A 23,046-nucleotide genomic window follows, 5' to 3' on the forward strand; every position below is an offset into this window, starting at 1 on the left:
CAGGATTTTTTGGTAGATAGCAGAATTCATGGTTCCATTTGGTATGGTTGGTATGATGTTCTTTTTCTGAAATGCGGTGTTACTTTTACGCCAGATGTAATGGGACACACACCTTCCAAAAAGTCCAACTTTTGTCTCGTCATTCCACAGAGTAGGTCTTGGGGATCTTCAAGATGTTTTCTGGCAAATCTGAGACGAGACTTTATGTTTTCTTTTATGCTCAGCAGTGGTTTTCGTCTTGGAGCTCTGCCATGCAGGCCATTTTTGAACAGCCTCTTTCTTATGGTGGAGTCATGAACACTGACCTTATCTGAGGCAAGTGAGGCCTGCAGTTCTTTGGACGTTGTTATGGGGTCTTTTGTGACATCTTGGATGAGTCGTCGCTCCGCTCTCTTGGGCTAAATTTTGGTCGGCCGGCAACTTCTGGGTAGGTTTACCGCTGTTCTATGTTTTCACCAGTTCGCTGAAGTCCTAAAGATTTAGAAATGGCTTTATAACCTTTTCCAGACTGATAGATCTTAGTTAATTTCTCTCATTTGTTCCTGAATTTCTTTGGATCTCTGCATGATGTGTAGCTTTTGAGAATCTTTTGGTCTACTTCACTTTGTCAGTCAAGTCTTATTTAAGTGATCTCTTGATTGTAAACAAGTGTGGCAGTAATCAGGTCTGGGTGTGGCTAGAGAAATTAAACTCAGGTGTAATAAACCACAGTGTAACTCCCTCCAAGCACACACAGACACAAGTGGTTCTCCAAAAACTGATTTATTTGTGGACTGGTCTCCAAATCCACCGTGAAAACTAAACAATATTAATAACAAAATAAAGTAATCACATTAACTTGACAAAAAATGAAATCAAATGCAAAGTGACATTTTACAGACATATAATACAGAAAATAAAGCAAATACCTCGTTGGCTGCATGCTATGAGAAAGAGAAATAGACTTTAATTCTTCCTTATGACCATTCAAGTCCTTTTTGACTGGAACAAACTTTTCATCGTAAGAATACAAAATGTCCATCCTTGCCGCTAGCCCATAATGACTAGAAGTCTCGCGTCAATTAAGCATTTGAGCACACTCTTACAACGAGGCGTCAAAATAAAAGTCCCACAACATAAATTGAATAATACATAAAAGTCTAAAGAACAGACACTGCTTATATTCAATGAAAATTGTTATTGAAAGGTAACCAAATAAAATTATATTATAGCAGCAGTTACAAGTTGTTATGTTTTAACAGGGGGGGCAAACACTTTCACACAGGGCCATGTGGGTTTGGATTTTTTTTTTCCATTAATAATAAAAACCTTCATTTACAAACTGCATGTTGTTTACTTGTTATCTTTGATGTCCTATTTAAGTTTGTTTGATGATGTGAAACATTAAAGTGTGACAAATGTGCAAAATTATAAAAAATCAGTAAGGGGGCCAACACTTTTTCACACCACTGTAGCTATGCTGCTCATGTGAGCTCAAACTCCCATGCATTATGTGATGACAACTGTAGCTCATTACTCACTTCACCTACTGTCCTTTAGCTTAACCTAACATCCAGACATATACTGAACATGGTGTAAAACATTTATTATTAAACAGTGCTTAGAATTCTTAAAAAAGTTTGACTCCACTTATAGTTTTAAAACAAACCAACCAGTAATGTTTTTGTTTTTCTCAACCAGTAATGTTGTGTGTGTGTTGGAGCTCACCCCAATCCTGTGTAAACTGTTTTGTCCTTACAGTTCCCTTGGTTTCAAACCACCATTAGCATCCATATCACTTGTGGATAAAAATAAAATAGCTGCATGTATAAACCTGTAGACTCCTAACACAGAGACAAGTCCCAACTCCTTCACTGCAGCAATTTCAGCATAAAAGTTTGATGTCACAGGGTTTCCCATGAACAGTCTCCATTCCTCTCGCTAACACAACTGAAACCCCTTTTTCCTTTCTTATTGAGAAAGCTGAAAGCAGACTTATATATAAAATGATTTTGGAACATGTTGTGAGTCTGCCTTCATTCTGTTTTCTAGAAGCTTCAGATCTTGCTAGACTGGTGTAGATCCACCGGAATAGACTGAAACTTTGAGAGATAAAATACTGTCTAAGCTGTATCCTCATTTATCCTAATTTTTGTTCTTTCTCTTTTGGAAAAAGATCCAGAACTAACCACCAAATTACACAAGCAGATTTTATTGATTTGAGTCACTTGTAATAACTTGGCTAACAGTTAGTGTAACCGTATGCTTCTGTGGTCTGCGTTGTGTTTGGAATGAGTGAAGAAAGACAGGAGGTCACTGGCTTGGGTCTGCATAGACAATCCACAACAATTAAACATATGTTAAATATTTTTGATCTTACATCTGTGAATATCTAACAAAATAAATAAGAACAATTTAAACATTGTGTATTTCTGTGTCTGCATTATTTTCAACCTATACTAACAGCTGATCTGTAGCATGGAACACAGCATACCTCTTTCGTTCAGGAGAAAGACGGAAAAGGCCGCTAAAACAGGCCATACAGCAGGTATGGTTACCTGGGCTGAACCACTTTGTTGTAAAAGGAGGGGGGAGGACCATCACTCTGTAAAGCCACACCTCCTCTCTCTGTTACACAATAACACACTGAACCAGTTCATTACAGAGAAAACAAAACTTATAGAACTCTCTCTCTCTCTCTCTCTCTCTCTCTCTCTCTCTCTCTCTCTCTCTCTCTCTCTCTCTCTCTCTCTCTCTTTCTCTGTGAGTTCAAGAAAATGGCAGAAACCAGTGATCAGGATCAGTTCAGCTGTACAGTGTGTCTGGATCTCCTGAGGGTTCCAGTGACTCTACATTGTGGTCACAGTTTCTGTAAGATGTGTATTAATGGCTGCTGGGATCAGGAGGATGTAATGGGAGTCTACAGCTGTCCTCAGTGTAGAGAGACTTTCACTCCAAGACCTGTTCTAGGCAGGAACAACATGCTGGCTGAAGTGGTGGAGAAACTGAAGAAGACTGAACTCCAAGCTGCTTCTGCTCACTGTTACTCTGGACCTAGAGATGTGGAGTGTGATTCCTGCACAGGGAGAAAACGCAAAGCTGTTAATTCCTGTCTGGTTTGTCAGGCCTCCTTTTGTAAAGATCATCTTAAACCTCACTATCAGTCTCTTGCCTTTAAGAAGCACAAGTTAGTTGAAGCCTGTGCAGAGCTCCAAGAGATGATCTGCTCTGAACATGACAAACTGATGGAGATCTACTGTCGTACTGACCAAAGCCTCATCTGTTACTTGTGTATGATGGAAAAACACAAAGGTCATGATACAGTTTCAGCTAAAGCAGAAAGAACTAAAAAACAGGTGAGAACTGGACAACATTATTCTTTTCTAAGTCAGATTTTACAAATTGTATTTTAAATCTATTTTCTATTGAGTTATACTACTGTCATTCAGTGTGAAGTGGATTTATTTTTAAAGTCAAAGGTTCTTCTGGTATGAAGTGTGAGAAGCTCAGACCAGTCAGTGCACTTTAAACAGCCAACGGTGTAACAAGATTCTTCGAGCATTTTATACCTAAAGTTTACAAAGACCATGTGAAAACTCTGTTAAAGAATGAGTTAAAGGAGGATCAGATAAAATCCCAGCAGAAGATCCAGGAGAAGCAGAAGAAGGTGCAGGAGCTGAAACAGACTGTGGACATTATTAAGGTGAGGAGGAAACTGAGAGATTCACATAAACACACACATTATAGAGTCACTGTAATAGAAAGAGTTTATCTCAGATCTGTGTGTGTGTGTGTGTGTGTGTGTGTGTGTGTGTGTGTGTGTGTGTGTGTGTGTGTGTGTGTGTTTGTGTTTTCTAACAGACATGTTCACATGCAGCAGTAGATGACAGTGAGATGATCTTTACTGAGCTGATCACCTCCATGGAGAAAAAGCGCTCGGAGGTGACGGAGCTGATCAGAGCTCAGGAGAAATCTGAAGTGAGTCGAGCTGAACGACTCCTGAATCAACTGGAGCAGGAGATTGCTGATCTTAAGAGGAGAGTCACTGAGATGGAGCAGCTTTCACACACACACGATGACATCCACTTCCTCCAGGTAACACTCACTGTCTGATCTACAGAGGGCGCTGTTCCTTACAAAGTTCACAAATGTTCCTGTCTGAGATCACAAGTGTGTCTTTGTTCTGATTCAGTCTGAGATTCATTCGTTCCTCTCGTCCACTTTTCTCCTTCTTCCACTTTTCGTTTCCTCTCTGTAGAGGTTCCCGTCTCTCTATGTTTCTCCTGGATGTGACGACTCACTCAGCTTCATTGTCAATCAACATCTCTCATTTGATGGAGTGAGGAAATCTCTCTCAGATCTGAAAAAACGAGTCGAGGAAATCTGTGAGGAGGAATTCAACAAAATCAGACCACATGGTAAACAAACAAACATTGTTTCTGCCTCACATAAATGGAGCAAAAAATTCATCTTAGAGAAATAAGAAGTAAGCAGGAACAAGACTGCAGAAAATCACACAGTATTAGCATCAGTCTTGTAAATGACATCAAGATCAATTTAGCAGTTATGGCCAGTTCGCGAACGAATCGTTAGTACTTTAGTTACTTTAGTAACTTGTGGTTAGAAGAAGAAGCAAACTGTTCACAACGAATCGGACTGATTCGTTCTGAACAGTTTGCTTCTTCTTCTAACCACAAGTTACTAAAGTTACTCACTTTCGGTCATGCCTGACAGCCCCACCGACTCTATATAAACTACAGTAATATCCCAAAGTATATGTAACTCCTGTACACTGAACTGAGACATGTTGTGCTGAGAGAACTGTGCGCTCAAGCTGTTGACACTGCACATGCGTGAATGATCAGTACAGAACTGAGAACTGTTTCTTTCGGACGCGTCCGACATAGAACCAATGAGCTGTTGATACTGTTCTTTCAGAGCAAATTATACATATTGGCATAGTAACTAGCAGAGGTGGGAAGTAAAGGAGAAAAATACTTCGTTACTGTATGTAAGGAATTCTCATCCGTCGCTTCGACAGGTTAACCCTCTTTCAGGATAACCTAAAATTCAGCCTCTCGTTCCTCTGCTCGGTTTCTGTCCCCTTGGGGAAGTCTCAATGAAACACACACAAGTCAGTCTTTCAAAGAGAACTTCCAAAGTTTATTAGGAAAAGCAGGAATATATAGTCATACAAGAAGAGGGAGGGTGTAGTGGTTGTGTGTGTTGGTATGTGTGTACATCTCTGTTTAGATGACCTCTCAGTTACGCCAATGAAGTCATATCTTATCAGGGAAGTGAACCTATACTTCCCTTAGTTCCCATGGTTGGTAACATAAAGAATAATTATGGCAGGGCCATCTGTGGTAAGGCTAATTATGGTAGGGACAAGAGTGTGTCTGTGTCTGTCTGTGTGTGTGTGTGTGTGGGGGGGGTGGTGTTGGTGTATGTCTCTGTGTGTGTATGTGAGAGAGAGACAAAGAACAATGTGCTCTTTACAGACAGTCTATAACATTACCAGAAAAGATTGTTTAATGCAACTATTCTCACAATTCCCCTCTTTTATCCATGATAAACTTATAATGGATAAACAACTCATATATGAATATCAATCTTTCTCTAGAAGCCGGGCTAACCGAGTGATCACTATTAGTATGTTGCCTGGCCTGGGCCAGACCCTCAGTCACTTCTCAGAATTCATTGTCATGAGGATGCTCTTGGACGGGTATCCCTGTCCCAAGGCAGATGATCAAGACGAGGAGGATGACAACCATACTGGTCACTGGTTGTGTGTCCAGTACTCAACTAGAGGTGGTCGTTCAGTTCTCTACAGTCTTTCCTGTTACCTCCTGCAGCTTTAATGATGTCCGAAGAACCAGCACAGAAGGGTCCGTCGGGTCACTGCTGAGCGTCATGGAGTGATGATGGGAGAAGCCAGGAGATTGAAAGCACTTTCTAAAAACTCATGGAAGGGTTAAAAAGCTGTATCTCTGTAACATAAAGAAAATGGTATCACACAGAGTGGTATCACACACTTTTATCCATTCACAGCGTAGTTGACCCCTGGAGGACATCTCTTCACCCTGGTAGCATGGATCCACTGTGGAAAAAGATCAGTTAGTACACCTTTGCGAGTAGTTACGACTATTTCCGCTGGCCCATCATATTTATTTTCGCCCAATGGTTTAGATTTTAATGATTTAATTAGGACCATATGTCCCACTTTAAAGGGATGTGTCGGCTTAGAAATGATGGGTATAGTTGCTGAAATTTGTTCATAATGTTTTGAATCAGGGCAGCGGAATACTCGGAATGTGCACATCAAGATTAGTTGTACCTATAGCTGGCTTACCCTTCTTTGAGGGTGTAGGAAACGGATGACCAAAATAATTTCGTGTGGTGATAAATGGACGTCAACTTATCCTTAATTGTTCGATTAGTTCTTTCCAATATCCCTGAGCATTGGGGATGATATGGAAAATGAAAGCGCCATGACAGAGACAGGTACAGTACTTACACAGATCTTGTGTTATTTTAGAAGTAAATGGCGTTCCTTTGTCTGAGTCAATAGCGTGTGGGACACCATACCTCGGCAAGTTTTCTTTGGCCAGAATACGTGTAACAACCTTAGAATTTTCTCGCTGACAGGGGAAAGCCTCTACCCACCTTGAGAACTTATCTACTGTCACCAGGAGATATTTGAAAGGCCCCTGTGGCGGCATATGTGTAAAATCAATTTGCCATTCAGAAAATTGTGCAGTTGGTATTGGAAGATTTTCATGTTTAGCTGCGCTTTTAGTAGGATTATTTTGAGCGCAGGTCAGACATCTAGATAGGATTAAGTCAATTGTACCTTTTGAATTAGCTACACAAAAGAGTTTATTCATATCTTCCCATACCCCTCTTCGGGCACGATGTGTAACACTGTGAAACTCGCGCACGACCTGCACCAGTGAAGAGTGGGAAATAAGTTTCTCCTCTGCAAAGCAAAAGCCACGTGTTTGCCAAATTTGTCCGAAATCATGGGCAACGCCAATAGCATAACGTGATTCAGTGTAAATTCTTACATCCTTACCCTCAGAGAGAATACACGCACGAGCTAGAGCAAAAAAATCAGTTGCCTGTGCAGACATAAAAGGTAAAGAATAAGCTTCAACAACAACATCAGGCAGAGCACACACAGAATACCCACAGAGAAAGTGACCATCATGTGGCTTTGAACAAGAGCCATCAACAAATAGCAAACCGCCTCTATTTAATGGAGTGGAATCTAAATCAGGCAGAATGCTAGTAGAGTGAATGATTTCAGCACAGCAATCATGCGGAGTGTCGTGCAGTGTGGCATCCTGAGTTCTAAATAGACATGCAAGAGCGTGACCTAACGTATCTAATGAGGAGGTGGCTTTCATTTCTAGATTACTGGTTGAACATAAGATAGATTCATAACCTGACCTCCTTTGTGCCGTCATGTGTTGAGTCTGTAAATTCTGAAGGACCTGTTTTACCTGATGTGGTGAATGTAATGAGATGGATGAGACAGGACAATTTTCTCAGCATCTTGTACCATCACAGCCCGGAGACATGCTGGTAAGCCCTGGGCAACAGTATCAAGTGTTTTAGACAGGAATGCACATGGTCTCATGTCCCCCCATGCTCCTGGGCCAAGACAGCAGAGGCAGTGCCCTCATGCTCGCAGGCATAGAGATGAAACTCTTTCACATAGTTCGGGAGCCCCAGAGCAGCAGCAGAACATAAAGCTGTCCGCAGAGCCTCATACACTTTGAGCATTTCAGGAGTCCACGTTAGCAGACGTTGCATTGGGTCCTTGTGGGAGATTGCGGACCGGAGGCACCTGTACACGGTCTTGAGAGAGTTTTTTCTGCCTTGTGAGAGTTCAAACCCCAGATACTTCAACTTGGGAAGACAGAACTGCAACTTGGGTTTTGAAACCTTGAAGCCTTTTGAAGCTAGATGGCACAGGAGGGGCTGTGTCTGCTCTTCGACAGGAACACTGAAAAAGGCAGAACTTAATTCAATAACAGAAAAGAAAGTATGAGAACATGGAATTGAGGTGAGAATTGAGGCACAACAGGTGCCACAGGGATGGTGTCATTTATTTTCCTCAAATCTTGTGTGAAGCGTTAGGAACCATCCGGTTTAGGGACCGGATTGACAGGAGTGTTGTATGAACTTACACATGGTTTGTCTACCCCCTGTTGTAGAAGAGATTGTAAAACTCCATCCACACCCTGCAATTTAGCTTCAGACAAAGGATATTGTTTAACGAACACAGGGTCTAAATGTTTTAACTTAGCCTCATAGGGTGTACACTGCACGAGACCCACGTCATTCTTATGATCAGCCCACAATGAAGGTGGTAGTGTATCTAGTAAAGCAAAAGATGGGGATGGTGATTTCTGTGTGGAAGAGAGAAAACAGTCGTTAAACGTCATATCAGATAAATGTGACAGTGGAGCAGACTCAGGAACAGAAACGACAAGTTTAGAGCCAGAAAAGCTAATAGAAACATGTAGCCTGCTCATGAGATCCCTCCCCAAAAAGATTAAAAGGACACTCTGACATATAAACAAATCAGTGATATAAAAAAATGTTAGGATCATGAGAGGAGGGCTGGAGTAAAAGGCATTTCATTTACCTGATGTAATTCATATGTACAATGTAGCATGGTTGGGGTCGTGCTCTGTGGCATCCCTATGTGTGATAAGGATTTGCCTGCATCCCGGTGAAAGGGCGGGGTGCAGTCTGGGGTGGTTGTGGAGGCGGTGCTGGAAGGGAACCTACGGGAACATTTCCCATCTCTCTAAGTCTTTTTCTACATACATTAATCCAAAGCCCATTCCTACCACAATAAAAACAGGCGCCGGGGCTTCGGGAGTATGAATTACTTCCTCCTCTTCCCTGGCCTCGCCCTCGGCCCCTCCCTGGGCCTAGTCACCATTGTATACATTTTTTTCAGCCACAGTGAGGCATACTACTTGTCTACATTCTAAAATGCCATCACCTTCCATAGTGCGCACTCTCTCCCCTAGAGTTTTAACTGTCATATTGCTGATATTTAAGAACCTTCTGCACCTCAAATCTACAATTATGCATGAAGGTTGTGAGGAACAAAGGATTAGCGATTTAGATTTAGTTTGAGGATCAAACTTCGGCAGAGATTCAGAGATTTTAATACTTTTTAATAAGATTTTAATACCCCGAATGTAAATTTGAATGTAAGCAGATGCCAAATAGTTTCTTCGTGGTCTGGATTAGGGTATTTTGTTCCTGAATTACCCATGTCCAACTATAGGTACAACTAATATTATTACACACAAACAACACAACACAATTGACACAACATAATCAACACAACACAATCAACACAACACAATTGGAGACCAGCGACCGAGACAGAGAGGGCAATCAAATAAATTTATAGCCTCTAACCTTAGCGACATTGCGCGCGCTATTTCACTGGTTCCATAACCAGTGACGAATTCCCTTACACATCGTGCATACATTCTATACACGGATATGGATATCAGCACAGTAGTGCCTACACTTTGAACGGTATGACTAGATACCAATCAGCACTTGCCCGCCCTTCTGATATCCCTCAATATAAATACCAGTACACGAGGTAAGTGCCTACACTTTAACTGGAATGACAAGATACCAAATCAGCACTTACCCGAATACTGGCATCCCGGACGAGCCCCAAGGAACTGTAAGGAATTCTCATCCGTCGCTTGAACAGGTTAACCCTCTTTCATCTGCCGCCTGGGCAGGATAACCTAAAATTCACACTTTAAACTGTTTTCACGTCAATTTTCTGTCTCTATTTTGTCTCTGTGTCTCCAAAGCTGCAGCAGTTCAGATGGTTTTACCTTCAGAACCAAAGAGCAGAGAAGATTTTCTGCAGTGTAGGTTTTACACACACACACACACACGCACGCAGAGATACAAACACACACACACACGCAGAGATACAAACACACACACACAGACACACTCACACACAGATACACACACACACACACGCAGAGATACAAACACACACACAGACAAACACACACACACAGAGAAACACACACGCACACACAGAGATACGCACACACACAGACATACACACACACATACACATACAGATACACAGACATACATATACACACACACACACACACACACACACACACACACACACACACACACAGACATACTCATACACACACACAGACATACACACACACACAGACATACACACACACACTGACATACACACACACAAGCACACACAATCACAGAGATATACACACACACACACACACACACACACACACACACACACACAGATATACACACACACATATTCACACAGATATACACACACACACACAGATACACACACACACACTCACACACACACACGCACACACTCACACACAGACATACACACACACACACACACAGATACACACACACACACACACACACACACACACACACACAGACATATACACACACACACAGATATACACACACACATATTCACACAGATATACACGCACACACAGATATAAACACACACACTCACACAGACATACACTCACACACTCACACACAGACGCTCACACAAACATACGCACACACACACACGCTCACACAAACATACGCACGCACACACGCACACACACACGCTCACACACACACGCAAACACGCACACACACAGACACACACAGACACAAACACACACACACACACACACAATGTTAAAATGTCTGTATTGTTGATCTAAACCTGATCCATGTTTCAAAATCTTGATCATCAACGATTTAATGTATAAAAAACTATTATATTTAGATCTGTATACAATGTATTTCAGGTCCAGAACAATAATATGGTATTGTAGCCTTTAGTTAGGCCATCCTTTAAAAATGTTTTGGTTTGCAGTAACAGTAAAAAAAAAAAGTAAAATTTTGGTGATGGTGATCACTTAGGTATGAATTTAAACAAATCAGCATATCGTGACGTCACTGACTGGGTCTTCAATCAATGCAAACCTTATTTTGATGCTGGACAGTTTTTCCAGAACTTCGTGCCAAGTTAAAGCGGTGTCGAGCTGTTTTAATGGATTTTTTAGACTTATTATGGCGCCCGAAACCGTATGTCTTTGAACCGTGACCGCAAACATTTTGTTTACTGCAGCCGCAGCCATCATTACTGAGCGCGAACCGTCGACTCTGACAGTGAATGAGAGAATGAGACGAAGCGAACGCACAGGCCATAGTGTGACATCCGGTAACCAATAGTGTAAACATAGATGATGTCACGGGTTTTTATTTAAAAGAAAGAACGTAGCCTTCATTTGTATGTAGGCCTAGGCAATTTATATATTTACAATACTTACTAAAATATAATTAATATATTATTAGTTGTTTGAAGAGTAAAAATAAAAAAAGGTCGGTCTTAACGCAAATTTACAACCGGCGAGTCGGTCGGACTTAAAGCAAAAAAAAAATAAAAAAATTCGACTCTGTCCTAAATTGACAGGGTCGGTTGGGTTACGGCAAACAAGAATATTTTTAAGGATGGCCTGATTACCTGCCAATATCAGTTTCATCCTAAAAATTATGAAGATGATTTATTTATTCATAAAGATTTTATTTTAGCAGAATAACACCAATTAATATGATGCTGTTACTTACCATTAGGCAAGAGGGCATTAAAACCTCAGCTCAGCTTTATGCAAATACTTAGCCAATCAGGTGAGGACAAATAAGTGGCGTTGATTTGTTTTCTAAAAACTCTTGCCTTTTAACGGTCAGAGGTAACACTGGAATTTTATTTAGAGACGTTTTTTTGTCGCTGCTATAACGAAAGCGAGAACAGGAGATAATTCGGTTCCTTAAACGTAATAATAAACAAATAATTGTTCTTTAACAGATCAAACATTTGTAATCTGTAGTAAATCGTATATGAGGAGTAAAACAGTTGATGTGAACGGACGTGCTGTTATAGGAAATTAATAACAGTAACTTCACTTAATCACACTACATTCTGTCGATCGTTTACTATAACAGCGTCACACACAATGTGTTATTGAACAGAAATAACTCAGCAGTCACTCAGGTCCTAATCTGGTACGTGTGACTAAATTAAAACGATGAGGTCGTAAATATTAACAGCGATTATACTGCTAACATGAAAGGAACCGATGAACCTCTAGAAGTGTAAGAGTGATGAAACGTCTTGCTGCCATTAGTGTGCACTAGCATTCTTCCTCATCATCATATTCATCTACTGTTTCCTAGATCCTGTTCATTTTCTCCCGTGGTTCAGTTTCTCACCTTAATTTCTCTACACGTCACCTCACACCTCTGCACTCGGTAGCAGCGGTAAGGGTTAAAAGTGTGTCGTTGCTTTTGAGTGAACTGTGATTTTGTCGTGTCACACTGTCGCCCCAGCAGACTTGCCTGCGCCCATTTTACACAGATGGAACTCTCCTCAGGCTTTGAGTAGAGAGGAAGCCCAGGTGAGGAACAGAGAAGCGCGTACACACACACACACACACACACACACACACACACACAGATACACAAAGAATTTTAAAGGGGAGATTTTTCCAGTCTGCTTCTAAAGATCCCATCACCACCGCTGCTTCTGCGCTTCCCAGCAAATCATGTGGCTGTGTGATTAATCTCATAATTACTAACAGATTATATAGCACATCACTGAGTGATGATTACCCACAATTCTGTTCTCCCCTCCTCTCTCCTGGCTAATCAGCAGCTTCACTTCTGGGTTTGACGGACGTGTGCTGAGATGCTGACAGTGCTTTCTCATTTCTGCTCTCATTTCATCATTCCAGTTTGTCATCGGCTGCTTTGTTTTTTTGTTTTTTTTTTCTTTTTTCAAGCTCTTCATTAGCAGATTTGCACCAGATTTTATCCATGTTAAATGAATAGAATGTTGAAGACAAAGCTAGGCTGTTTTGTTGGCTGGTGTGTGGCATGTAGCATGAGTTGTGTTATTATTTTATTTTTTATTTTTTCTCGCCACTTTCACAAATAAAAAAAAAGTGGTAAAAATGTAAAATATAAAATGTTCCTCATATCCCAGGTATACTCGATTAGAGACGTGTTTGTTGTCAAACTATAGTTGTATCTCATTTCATAAATACAGACTTCCTTCAGTATTTTATGAACTGAATGCTGTAAACGTGAGCTTTGTGGCTCCAGTACAAAACATGTTTCGGTCCGTTCGTCTGCATTTACGGTTAAAGGTGAAATCATTCACATGTTCTGGAGTGAGCTTTTGCTTGAGATGTGATTATTTTGGTGTTTTAAAGCGCAGACACAGATTAAGCCTTGTCCAGGTAGTCAGAGTCTGAACCTATACAGCTTTGCACATGTAAGATAATTCCCCTGGGTCCTAGTGAACTCCAGCTAACAGAATCCTGGGTTTATATAGTCAGAGGTTTCACACTGCTCCTACTTTCCCCGGGTTATCACTGAATCCCGGCTCTTCATAATCTGACTTTGTTTCTCTCTGTACATTCCTAATCCCTGCTGTAAACAACTTCTAATTTGCATATTGGACCATCAACTTGGATAAATCCAGCGCGTTACCGCTTTAAATAACGGCTCGTCTCACGCTTTCACATCAGTGAGTAAAAAAGTTCTGTTATCTTTCACAGCTTTATTTTCTTTTTCTTTTTCTTTTTCTTTAAGTTTGCAGTGTAGTCGACGAGACATTCGTTTGTTCTTCGATTTCTGCTCATTTTTCCGCGTGACGTATTTCCTCCTCCCTACGGCTCACACTTCTGTGATGTTCAGTTTTTTGCCCCCCCGATTCTACCTACAGAGAAGTTTTCACATAGGGCCTTTTTACACCTGGTCACTTCGTGTGTTGTCTCTGATCCGATAGCTATCTGATTTGTTAAAACTGTTCCATTTACATCAGGCCACATAAATGCGTCTCGGCGAATCGGATATCGATCCGCTCTTTCTACTCCCGCCCAATATGCTAATATATTTTTACCTCATTTCCGGGGTAATTGAAATGGAACACGCTTTGGTGTATTTGGTTGCTACAAAAAACAGCGTTGCTACATTTTCGCTGGCGGCAGCAGTGCATTTTAAGACCCAACGAGATGCCTGGGTGAAAGATCGGAGACAGCACTGATGGGAAAACATATTTGTTTCTGGCGCGATGCACGACTCGTGAGTCACCTGCGAGTGCCGTACTTCTGTTTGGGAGGAGTATAGCGCTGATGTACGTGGCTTGAACAACCACATTCATTTACACCTGTCCAGTTTCATCAGACCACAAAGGGGTTTGTACCATCGGATTTATATCCGTCTCGAAAACGTTTCGGAGGGCATTTAGACCTGGTCTTTTTACCATCGGATAGCTATCGGATCACTGTAAACACATGAAGTGACCGGGTGTAAAAATCCCCATAGATGTGAAATAACACGGTTTCACAAGGTACACATTTGTCACCGTGATGTGGAGTTAAATCTGTAAAAGCAGAGCTGAACCTGCTTCAGAGCAGAGTTTCATAACCCCGGGGAAAAAGTCCTGCATCATAACTCAGCTTCTAAATTACACGTGTGAAACATTCTTCTACCCCAGGGGTAAAGTGGGGTTTAGAGCGACGAGATCCCGGGGATAAGAGCAGAAAGAAAAGGCCTTTATATTTAGTTTGAATCAGTTATATATTCTGTGTTTAGGCTTAATCTGTGTCCTGAACTCTAGTATTGCTGTGAGATAAATGTAAAAGTCTGCAGAAAGTCTGATTATGTGGATATTTTGAGACTCTCAGGCTTTTGGGTTCTTTAAAGGTTAAATTGTTTCTGTTGTCTCGGTCGTGTGGGCGTGTAAACCGTCTCTCGCAGGTCAGTCATTTAACAGTCGGATCCTATGGGAACACACCAGGGGGCGCTACAGCTGCCTTCAGTGCGGTCACTCCACCCCCGAGCGCAAAGAGATGACGGCACACATCGAGGGCCACCACAGGAGCCCGTGGGCCAAAACTAATGACACTGGTATCACCCATGTTCTGCTAATTAGTGGGTTCGGGACGTATCATATTTTAAAATATATTATAGTGACATCATATGTTCAAGTTTAAGGTTGTAACTTGAGGTAGCTGCTGTTTTAAGCCCCACCCCCTCAGTTATCACAAGGCGTCCTTAAGCCCCACCCCCTTGGTTCTCGTGACACACCCTTTAAGCCCCACCCCTTCAGTTTTCACTAGACACCCTTTAAGCCCCACCCCCCTCAGTTATCACAACTCATCCTTAAGCCCCACCCTCTCAGTTCTCAAGAGGCACCCTTTAAGCCCCACCTCCTCAGATATTACAAGGTGTCCTTAAGCCCCAATCCTTTTGGTTCTCATGAGGCACCTTTTAAGACCCACCCCCTCAGTTCCCACAAGGCACCATTTAAGCCCCGCCCCTTCAATTTTCACAGACACCCTTTAAGCACCACCCCCCTCGGTTTTCACAAGGCATTCTTAAGCCCCACCCCCTTCTGTTCTCATGAGGCACCCTTTAAGCCCTGCCTCTCACATTGTTCTATAAGTGAGATGTTTGTTACTACACAAACTGTCTGTGTTCATAACATGAGGATTGTGTATATGTTGTGTTTGTTTTTCATTCTGTTGTAGTACAGTACTTTCATTTGTATATCGTGCATTAAATGGTTTACAGAAGGCAGCTAAAATAAAATACTAAAGGCAGCTAAAGTAAATAATAGCAGCGGCAAAAAATAAATAATAATATACAATTGTGTCTTAAAATACAAGATAATGTTTCAAAGGCAAATAAGAAAATCTTATTACATTTTTTAGCTGTTTACACAGGTTAATAAAGTTCAGGTTTATTGTATAGCTTCCTTAATGGGCGTCGCTCTAATATGTTCATGTTTATATTCAGGAATATAAAAATGTAGAAAATAAATGCATTTTTTTTCTCCCTAATGACTTATATGATTGAAGTTTGTGTATTTACAGTGGTGTGAAAAAGTGTTGGCCCCCTTCCTGATTTTTTATTTTTTTGAATGTTTGTCACATTTTAATGTTTCAGATCATCAAACAACGTTAAATATTATTCAAAGATAACAAAAACAACATGCAGTTTTTAAATGAAGATTTTTATGATTAAGGGAAAACAAAATCCAAACCCACTTGGCCCTGTGTGAAAGTGTTTGCGCCCAACATTACTCACCTATCGAGAAGGAAAAAAGCGCCTCGGCGTCTTAAGTAAAGTCGGCCACATATTCACAGGTCGGAGTTTCCCGAGTCAGTAACTCCTGAGCTAAACGCTGTTACTACACAAAACGCGGTTGTAGCTGCCTCTCTACATTACTACGATAGAAAAGAGGTGTTATTTGTGTAGTAACAGCGTTTAGCTCAGGAGTTATTGACTCGGGAAACTCCAATCTGTGAATATGTGGCCAACTTCCTGCTCCTTCAGTTCTCTCCAGCGCTGGAAAGCTGATCCTATATTAACACGTCCTACTTCTTGCCTTTCGTAAGCCTTTCTTCTCTTTCTTTCTTTGTTTTTATCCTCCATGTCAATGTTAAAACTGCTTTCTGCTAATGTCACACATGCGCACTGAACACTCTCTCCGCCCATATTGACAAGCCCCGCCCCTTTCTGCTCATTGGCTACACGATTGTTTTGATTTTTGTTTATTATTCGGCCCGACTCAGATTTCTGAAGCATTTCTCAAAAAATCAGGAGACTCTGCCTTTAACTAAGACCTGACTGACAAAGTGAAGTAGACCAAAAGATCCTCAAAAGATACACATCATGCTGAGATCCAAAGAAATTCAGGAACAAATGAAAAGAAAGTAACAGATCTATCAGTCTGGAAAAGGTTATAAAGCCATTTCTAAAGCTTTGGGACTCCAGCAAACCACAGTGAGAGCCATTATACACAAATGGCCAAAACATGCAACAGGAGTCGCCGGCCGACCAAAATTACCCCAAAAGCACAACAACGACTCATCCCAGATGTCACAAAAGACCTCATAACAACGTCCAAAGTACTGCAGGTCTTACTTGTCTCAGTTAAGGTCAGTGTTCATGACTCCACCATAAGAAAGAGACTGGGCAAAAATGGCCTGCATGGCAGAGCTCCAAAACGAAAACCGCTGCTGAGCAGAAAGAACTTTTTTTAATAAAGGCTCGTCTCAGATTTGCCAGAAAACATCTTGATGATCCCCAAGACTTTTGGGAAAATACTCTGTGGACTGATGAGACAAAAGTTGACCTTTTTGGAAGGTGTGTGTCCCATTGCATCTGGTGTAAAAGTAACACTGCAGAAAAAGAACATCATACCAACAGTAAAATATGGTGATGGTAGTGTGATGTTCTGGGGCTGTTTTTATGCTTCAGGACCTGGAACCATGACCTCAAGCTGAAGTGAACTTTGGTTCTGCAGCAGGACAATGATCCAAAACACATCAGCAAGTCTGCCTCTGAATGGCTGAAGAAAAACAAAATGGAGACTTTGGAGTGGCCGAGGCAAAGTCCTGACCTGAATCCTATTGAGATGCTGTGGCAGGACCTTAAAAAGGCAGTTCATGCTCGAAAACCCTCCAATGTGGCTGAGTTGCAACAATTCTGCAAAGATGAAACACTTTATTGCAATTCTTGCTGCTAAGGTCAGACCAATCAGTTATTAGGTTTAGGGGCAAACACTTTTTCACACATAATAAAAACCTGCATGTTGTTTTTACTTGTTATCTTTGACTAAATAATAAATCAGGAAGGGGGCCAACACTTTTTCACACCACCGTATATGTTTATAGAAATATCACTCCACACTTCTGTATAACTGAATGACTATATGTTATGTTCTGTGTTTTCTTGGTTTTTATGTTTTATTTCTTTCATTTATAGATTCAGCAGTCGGTTCTCCTTCATCGCTGGTAAAATCTTCAACCAACTCTGAGAACTCGAGTTACACCCAGCTTTAGAGTCACGTCGGAGTCAGACACTGAACGGATTGGAAATGACACATCGCATTACCTGCATTGATATTTAAAGATATTATGTAACGATTAGCTGAATCTCACCGATCTTCCACTTATGTTTTATTTTTACATTGTAATTGTGTTTATTTATATATATATAGTATCTGTAGCTCATTTCAAGGCTGTCTGTATTTGATTCGGTTGCATGAACTTGGATTGGATTTGCTTGGATCTAATTGGTGCTTCATTGTTCATCCTGTAATGTATTGATAAAATGTTTGACTGGTCTGAAGCTGCATTTGTTCTTTTTTTAAGTAAATACTGACACTTTACTAAGGTGTACTTTAAAAAAAGTGTAAAGATTTAACCCGAGCTCTGAAAAGAGACACTGCTCTAGAGCTAGAAGTCAGCTTCACACGTGAGTTAATTATAGGACATTTTAGTAATTCCTGTTTTATTTTGTCTGTTGCTTATAAATGTTAAAGCTCATGTCTTATATCAATCTATAGTCTCATAGATTGACAGACTGCCATTTTTTTTATTTTTAGTCAAAAGCGATCTTAACTAGCTTACTATATTGTTATAAAAGCTTCTTGACTTCTTGAATACTAGTCAGCAATCAAGAGTGATATTTGCTGAGTTTATTCACATTTAAGCTAGCTGATGACTTTTCATGTCTGTACTGATGTTTCCTTTGTCAATAAATACAAAAGTTATAAAGTGGTTTTACAGCAAGGTTGTTTTTTTTTTTCTTTAATTAGAAAGAAGAAAAATATGAAAAATTTCCAAGAAAGCAGGTATTAAATAAACAATAAGAATGTACATTTTCTGTCATAAGCTTACTGTAGAGTCTGATAAAGAGTCAGCATTGTGGAAGGACGTTAATCGCTTAGCCAACATGAACGATCCTATCACGATACATAAGACATGACTGTCATGGTGCGGCAAGGGCAAGTGAGGATCCAATTGCAGTTCAAACCTTTATTAATCAAAAACAAGAAGCAGGCAAAAATAGGCAAAACACAGAGTTAACGAAAAACGACTAGCAATAGGGAAGTGAACAAAGAGTGTAGATATAACAGACAGGAACCAATCACAAAGCAGAGACAATCAGTAGCTATGACAACACACCAGAGGGAAAGAATGAGTTCAATGAGTGTCCATAGCAACAAACAAGTGGGTGGGGCAATCAATTAACAGCAGGGAGGGCAAAACACAGACAGACACATTACAACCACAGTATTAGCAATACATAATGCCATTTTTTCCTGTAACCTCCCGAGATTTATGGGGTGGCAGTAAATCAACCAGTAAACAGTTTTACCTCAGATTGTCCCAAAGGGCTGATACTGGAGACTCCTTCTATAAATGTTCCTCTTATCTAAACCTTTCCTTACAGCACAACTTAGCTGGCTCTGTTTACAAAAAATAAAAATAATAATCTGTTATTTACACCTATGTGACTCGGAGCAGGAAAAAACTTACTGAAAATGAACAAATGAGAGGATGAAGGTTGTAAATGAGCAGCACAGTACTCTATATCCATACTTCTCCATGTTAATGATCTCCTTTCTCTGTCTGACCAACAGCTCATATGGCTCATTTTAATTTTTTTATCTGATCACCATTCAGTCATTTCTCAGTGTGTTTAACTGTGGGATGTTGTTCAGATTGCAAACCTGGTGAAGGTTGAACACGTATTAAACATGGTACATGTGGTAACTAAGTGGTAACTAAAATGACTAAAACAAAACAAAAATCCCATCTCAGCTAATACAACTTAAATGTGTTCACATTGAGAATTAATACTTTTACCAAAAAGTGACAGAATGTGAGTTTATAATCTCATCGAGTCATGGATCATGATGAACAGGTTCATTATGCCACTAAATAAAACACTTTCTGTAGTGATACTTTATTTTTATTATTACTTTTTAAATCCTTCAGGATGATCATAAGATCCATGTTCCACGTTTAACAAACATTAAAACAGCCAATAAAATCACAGAAGAAATATTCCTCTCATCAGTGCAGGAGGTTTTATTGTCTTTTCTGTAAGAGTGATCAGATATCTGTCTGAGGAACCATGAGATCTGAAGAACGATGTTTTTGAAGATTCTTTGTTCCACCAGATTTCTGCTTTCTGGAAGCACTGTTGATATTCGTGTGCAGCTCAGTTTCACAGTTCCTAATGCATTGACACAAAAACATTGAACACAATAACGCTGCAAGTAATTTACCGCAATGAGGGTTTTGAGGGATGTTAAAGGAGAGTAATGATGGTGATAATTGGGGAACAGATGACACGTTCTCCTCACACCTCCATGGTCGGGGTTTGATTCCCGCCTCCGCCTTGTGTGTGTGGAGTTTGCATGTTCTCCCCGTGCCTCGGGGGTTTCCTCCGGGTACTCCGGTTTCCTACCCCCGGTCCAAAGACATGCATGGTAGGTTGATTGGCATCTCTGGAAAATTGTCCGTAATGTGTGATTGCGTGAATGAATGAGAGTGTGTGTGTGCCCTGCGATGGGTTGGCACTCCGTCCAGGGTGTATCCTGCCTTGATGCCCGATGACACCTGAGATAGCACAGGCTCCCCGTGACCCGAGAAGTTCAGATTGCGGTAGAAAATGAGTGAGAGCGAGTGAGTGTATCGAAGTGTACAATACAATGCAAATTTTTGCAATAAACAAAATGGAGAGGAGTCTGCATAGTCTAAATGCCAGATAAAAACAACAACAACAGTAATAATAATAATGAAGAATCATAAAAATAAAGAAAACAAACAAAACAAACATAAATATCATAAAACTTTAGACTATTAAATAGGTCTAGGGTATTGCCATAACTTTTCAGAAAAAAATATCTATTTTATAATTTTAATAACAAAAAAGGTTAATATTTTTCATAATTAAAAAAAAAGGCTGCATATTTTACAAAATATTGATCAAATAATAATAAAATATGAGCCAGTAGTGATGTGTAACAAACAAGTGTTGTGGCATCAGAAAATATGGTAGCCAATCAGGTTCCAATATTCAAATACTAGCCAGGAAGTTGGGGGGAATTGAGTTTTCTCATTTCCATATTCATATCCTGTGATTATAATCATGGAAAAGAAGGTGCTTCTTTATCTTTTTGTGTCTCGTGAAGATGACAAACAAGCTGCATCCTTCCTTTGGAACAAGAAGCGCAAGAAGCCCTTCCTTCAAAAAGGATCCAAAAAGAAAGCGAACAACAACAGAAATGAAAAAAAGAGGGGAGTACAATAACAATAGCAGGCAGCACACTCTCTCCATAAGGGTGCCTTGTGACAGCACAGATGTGAATGCTTACTAACTTCCTTCTGCTAAACTCTGACAAGACAGAAGTGCTTTTACTATGTAAGCTTTCTGATTACAGAGTAACTCTGGATGGTTTTTCTATTACATCATGTGCAGCAGTAAAAGACCTCGGTGTGGTTATTGATACCGGTCTCTCATTTAAAGCTCACATTAATAATATCACAAGGGTAGCCTTCGCTCATCTCAGGAATATTCCTAAGATAAGAAACACTAGTTCATGCATTTGTTACCTCCAGGTTGGATTATTGTAATACTTTAATGTTGGATGTTTCTGGATGTTTCAGTAGGAGCATAAACAAGCTCCAGTTAGTCCAGAACGCAGCAGCTAGAGTCCTAACTAGAACCAGAAGATATGACCATATCACTCCTTTCTTATCCACACTGCATTGGCTCCCATTCAAGTTTCACATTGATTATAAAATACTATTACTGAACTATAAATCACTTAATGATCTCATGCCACAGTACCTGAGAGATCTTTTGGTTTTTATTCATCCGTCATGCCTACTTCGATCAAAAGGTACGGGCTATTTGGGAGTACCTCAAGTACAAAAGACTACAGCAGGGAGCAGAGCCATGGAACAGTCTTCTAATGTTCGGTACTCAGACACAGTCTCAGTGTTAAAGAATATCTAAGTCTACTAATGGTGGTAAAGTGTTCTCTTATTTAGCTCCCAAACTTTCTTATTTAGCTCTCAAACTTCCAAACAAGAGCACACAGAGCAGGAGGTATGAAGTGCGGATAACAAACCCTTGAGACACCATGGAAAAATATTTAACAGGGTTGAAAAGAAAGGCAGAGAGACGGAGATAATGAGACAAACTTAAGTCTCCTGAAAGCTAAGACGAGGAAATATGACGAGATGAGGAAAGACCCGTATGTTTACTGTGTCTAAAAATGTTGGCAGCAGATAGCATGAAGCCAAATAAATTAAGGCGTCACTTAAAGACATTACACCCAAATCACACTGATAAGCTGCTTGAGTTTTTTTCAGCAAAAACATGCCGAATATTACCAACAATCGTCCCGCTTTGTGAATGCTACTTCAGTAAACCAGCGAGCACTGTAAGCATCATATAAGGTGGCGTAGCAATTGCCCAGTGCAAAAAATCCCACTCCATAGCAGAGGAGCCTATACTGCCTGCAGACTTGGTCATGCTATTAGACATGGTCTCTGTCATGCTGGATGACGCAAGTGCTGCAAAAAAAAATATAACCCTCTGTCCAAGGACACTGTCGACCAGACGTATAAATGACATTGCTAACAATCTTAAAGAACTGCATACATAATCAACAACTGCTATTGGTTCGTTCGAGAACCAATTTGTTGACACTACTGACTATGATGCCACCTCAGTGATTCCATATATTAAGGAGCATATTTCATTACTAATGGGATTCTTTAAAAAGTCCATGAAAACAGTTCCCAATATGACTGGGTGAGAGATCCTTTCAATGCACCAGCTCCAACTGGTTTCAGCTCTGCAGAGGAGGACCTGTTCATTATGTTGTCTGACCCCACACTGAGAATGAGGTTCACATCACGGACACTGAGTTCATTCTGGCTGAGTGTAGAGAGGCAGTATCCACACTTAGGGCAGAGGGCCATGGGCATTCTTCTTTCTCTTGCAACATCTTATCTTTCTGAGACTGGCTTCTCTGCCGTTGCTGCACTGAAGACCAAGTACAGGTCCCAGCTAAACATTGAGCAGGAGCTGAGAGTTGCAGTATCA

At 40.5% G+C, this 23,046-nt stretch overlaps 2 protein-coding genes across 6 annotated transcripts; both read left to right on the top strand.

The window, feature by feature from the left end:
* Nucleotides 1-2,670: 2,670 nt before the first annotated feature.
* LOC125138390 (tripartite motif-containing protein 29-like) lies at nt 2,671-4,092 on the top strand. The gene is made up of 3 exons (XM_047820404.1): nt 2,671-3,335; nt 3,587-3,682; nt 3,841-4,092. The coding sequence occupies exons 1-3, from the start codon at nt 2,757-2,759 to the stop codon at nt 4,090-4,092; spliced, it is 927 nt and encodes a 308-aa protein (XP_047676360.1). The 5' UTR covers nt 2,671-2,756.
* Nucleotides 4,093-9,831: 5,739 nt separating this feature from the next.
* LOC113641005 (zinc finger protein 414-like) lies at nt 9,832-18,695 on the top strand. Of its 5 annotated transcripts, none has more exons than XR_003440180.2 (4): nt 9,832-9,905; nt 12,451-12,515; nt 14,884-15,033; nt 17,899-18,695. XR_003440180.2 is itself a non-coding variant. In XM_027143577.2 (4 exons), the coding sequence occupies exons 1-4, from the start codon at nt 9,860-9,862 to the stop codon at nt 17,973-17,975; spliced, it is 393 nt and encodes a 130-aa protein (XP_026999378.2). In that variant the 5' UTR covers nt 9,845-9,859; the 3' UTR covers nt 17,976-18,695. The 5 variants fall into 5 exon arrangements, 3 of the variants coding, with proteins under 3 accessions (XP_026999378.2, XP_047676370.1, XP_047676371.1); XM_027143577.2 differs by having other exon boundaries at nt 9,845-9,905; nt 14,862-15,066; XM_047820414.1 differs by having other exon boundaries at nt 9,845-9,905; nt 14,862-15,057.
* The last annotated feature ends 4,351 nt before the right edge of the window (nt 18,696-23,046 follow it).

The sequence above is a fragment of the Tachysurus fulvidraco genome, chromosome 11 (genome assembly GCF_022655615.1).
Source record: "Tachysurus fulvidraco isolate hzauxx_2018 chromosome 11, HZAU_PFXX_2.0, whole genome shotgun sequence".
Lineage (NCBI taxonomy): Eukaryota > Metazoa > Chordata > Actinopteri > Siluriformes > Bagridae > Tachysurus > Tachysurus fulvidraco.

Bases quoted from the DNA above. Each gene is read 5' to 3' on its own strand.
- LOC125138390 (XM_047820404.1), top strand. From the start codon at position 2,757: ATGGCAGAAACCAGTGATCAGGATCAGTTCAGCTGTACAGTGTGTCTG. The intron at 3,336-3,586 runs GTGAGAACTGGA...ACTCTGTTAAAG, and splicing joins CAGAAAGAACTAAAAAACAG to AATGAGTTAAAGGAGGATCA. The intron at 3,683-3,840 runs GTGAGGAGGAAA...GTTTTCTAACAG, and splicing joins AGACTGTGGACATTATTAAG to ACATGTTCACATGCAGCAGT.
- LOC113641005 (XM_027143577.2), top strand. From the start codon at position 9,860: ATGGTTTTACCTTCAGAACCAAAGAGCAGAGAAGATTTTCTGCAGT. The intron at 9,906-12,450 runs GTAGGTTTTACA...TCGCCCCAGCAG, and splicing joins CAGAGAAGATTTTCTGCAGT to ACTTGCCTGCGCCCATTTTA. The intron at 15,067-17,898 runs GGACGTATCATA...TTTCATTTATAG, and splicing joins TCTGCTAATTAGTGGGTTCG to ATTCAGCAGTCGGTTCTCCT.